This window comes from Bison bison, unplaced genomic scaffold (assembly GCF_000754665.1).
Source record: "Bison bison bison isolate TAMUID 2011002044 unplaced genomic scaffold, Bison_UMD1.0 scf7180017864312, whole genome shotgun sequence".
NCBI classification, from domain to species: Eukaryota; Metazoa; Chordata; class Mammalia; order Artiodactyla; family Bovidae; genus Bison; species Bison bison.
Window position 1 is genome coordinate 3,383,082 of NW_011494884.1, and position 2,608 is coordinate 3,385,689.

At 41.8% G+C, this 2,608-nt stretch overlaps 1 protein-coding gene across 1 annotated transcript in view; it reads right to left on the reverse strand.

Annotated features, from left to right (window-relative positions):
* The window catches only part of ASIC5 (acid-sensing (proton-gated) ion channel family member 5), a 67,894-nt gene that overhangs the window by 10,394 nt on the left and 54,892 nt on the right, over positions 1-2,608 (reverse strand). The window contains exon 9 of the mRNA XM_010852530.1: positions 3-76. Within this exon, the coding sequence (XP_010850832.1) occupies positions 3-76 (74 nt within the window). The remainder of the gene's footprint in view (positions 1-2; positions 77-2,608) is intronic.

Genomic DNA, 2,608 nt, shown 5'->3' on the forward strand with positions numbered 1-2,608 from the left:
ACTCACTGCTTTTTGCTGCTGGGTTATCTTATAGTTTAAGTCACTATAGTTTATTTCAATATTTACAAGATTCTCCCTGGGGATAAAACAGAGTTAATTGAGCTCAAGATTGTCAGCCAGATTTTTTTTTCAGCTTTTGAATTACTTCCTCTTTTTTTGGTTACTCATATAAACATTGCCCATACTCAAACATGTGCAATATAATTAAATTTATCTATCTTTGATATTTGCCAACTTTCAATCATATGAAAAGAAATCTATGGTTTCTTCTGATATTTTTGACTCTGTCAATTTGACCATGTACTTGAGGTAGGTGGGCAAGCATATTTTACCAAACAGCTAGGTATCTTATTTTGTACCTTTAAAATATTTAGTCCTGAGGGGGAGGAGCTAAGATGGCGGAGGAGTAGGACGGGGAGAACACTTTCTCCGCCACAAATTCATCAAAAGAACATTTAAACGCCGAGTAAATTCCACAAAACAACTTCTGAGAGCCGGCAGAGGACATCAGGCACCCAGAAAAGCAACCCAAGTCTTCGAAAGGAGGTAGGAAAAAATATAAAAGACAAAAAAAGGAACAAAAGAGGGAGGGACAGAGTTCCGTCCTGGGAAGGGAGTCTTAAAAAGAGAGAAGTTTCCAAACACCAGGAAACCTTCTCACTGCCGAATCTGTGCCGAGCCTTGGAAGCACAGAGGGCAACATTACAGGGAGGAAAAATAAATAATTAAAACCTGCACATTGCGAGCCCTACAGTAACTCCCCCAGCGGAGAAGCAGCGCAGACGCCTGCATCCGCCATTAGCAAGCGGGGGCTGGGCAGGCAGGCATGGCGCGGGCTGCATCGCAAGAATCTGGCCTGAATACCCGGAGCGCTATCTGAGTGAAATAATTTGGGCTAGCAAACCAGACTGTGGGATATCTTCCACGCGAAAAGCCAGCCCTAACCTATGACACTGCCAGGCCTGCGCACAGAACAAAGGACTGAACAGAGATAGCCGGCGGCAGACCATCCCCCTCCGGTGATAGGCAGCCAGAGCCAGAAGGGGACAATCGCAGCCCCAGAGAGACATTATCTATAAAACTGTAAGCAGGCTTCTTTGCTAACTAAAACTTCTTGGGGGTCTGGACGGTCAACATCTGCCTGAGAAGGTGTGCCGGTGCACAACTAGATAACCGAGAGGCGGGGAGGCGATAAGTCGCAGCAATCGCGTGCGCAAAACATCTCATCACCTGAGCTGCTCGGATCTGGGAAGGGCACAAAACGCAGGCCCAACTGAGAGTCTGCGCCTCTGGGGACTACCCGAGTGCCTGAACCTGAGCGGCTTGGACCTGGGAAGTACAGGCAGCCCAGGGCCGGCCGCGGATGGTTCCCGGTGGAGCAACCTAGAGCCTGAGCAGCGTGGGCAGAGAGGCCACATGTGCCGTGAAGGGGGGGCAGACCCAGTGTGGCTGAGGCACTACGAGCACACGACAGTGTTATTTGTTTGCAGCATCCCTCCCTACCTCCCCTCAGCGCGACTGAACAAGTGAGCCTAAAAAAAAAAAAAAAAAGTGTCCTCCACCGTCCCCTTTGTGTCAGGGCGGAAACCAGACACTGAAGAGACCAGCAAACAGAAGAAACTATAACAGAGGGAACCGCCTTGGAAGCTACAGGCAATAGATTAAAACGCTGTGGTTACTACTATCTACATAGGAAGGGGCCTATAGATCTTGAGAAATATAAGTCGGACCAAGGAACTAGCCAAAAATGAACTGAACCCACAATACTCACAACAAAACCGGAGAAAGTCCTAGATATATTTTTACTATTTGTATGATCATTCTTTCTTTCTTTTTTTTTTTTAATTAAAAAAAATTTTAAGTCCTCTATTATTTCTTTAATTTCCACTTTTATAACCGATTACTTTGTAAAAAAAAGAGAAGACCCTATTTTTTTTTAAAGCAAACTTCATATATATTTTTTTATATAATTTTTTTGACCTTTTTTTCCCCTTCTTTTCTTTAACATTGTATTTTTGAAATTCCAAACTCTACTCTAGATTTTTAATTTTAGCTTTTTAGTATTTGTTATCAATTTTGTACCTGTATTTTTTTTTTATTAATTTATGCGACTTTGTTTGTTCTTGTTTTTTTTTCTCTCTCTCTCTCTCTTTCTTTTTCTTCTTCTTTTTTTAACATTGTATTTTTTAAATTCCAAACTCTACTCTAGATTTTTAACTTTTGCTTTTTGGTATTAGTTATCAATTTTGTACCTATATTTTCTTTATAACTTTCGCGACCTTGTTTGTTTTTGTTTGTTCGTTTTTTCTCTCTTTCTTTTCCTTCTTCTTTTCTTTAACATCGTATTTTTGAAATTCCAAACTCTACTCTAGATTTTTAATTTTTGCTTTTATGTATTTGTTACCAATTTTGTACCTTTAAGAACTCAATCTTCAGTACCCATTTTTCACTAGGAAGTGAGATTACTGGCTTAACTGCTTTCTCTCCCTTTGGACTCTCCTTTTTCTCCACCAGGTCGCCTGTGTCTCCTCCCTAACCCCTCTCTACTCTACCCAACTCTGTGAATTTCTGTGTGTTCCAGACGGTGGAGAACACTTAGGGAACTGAT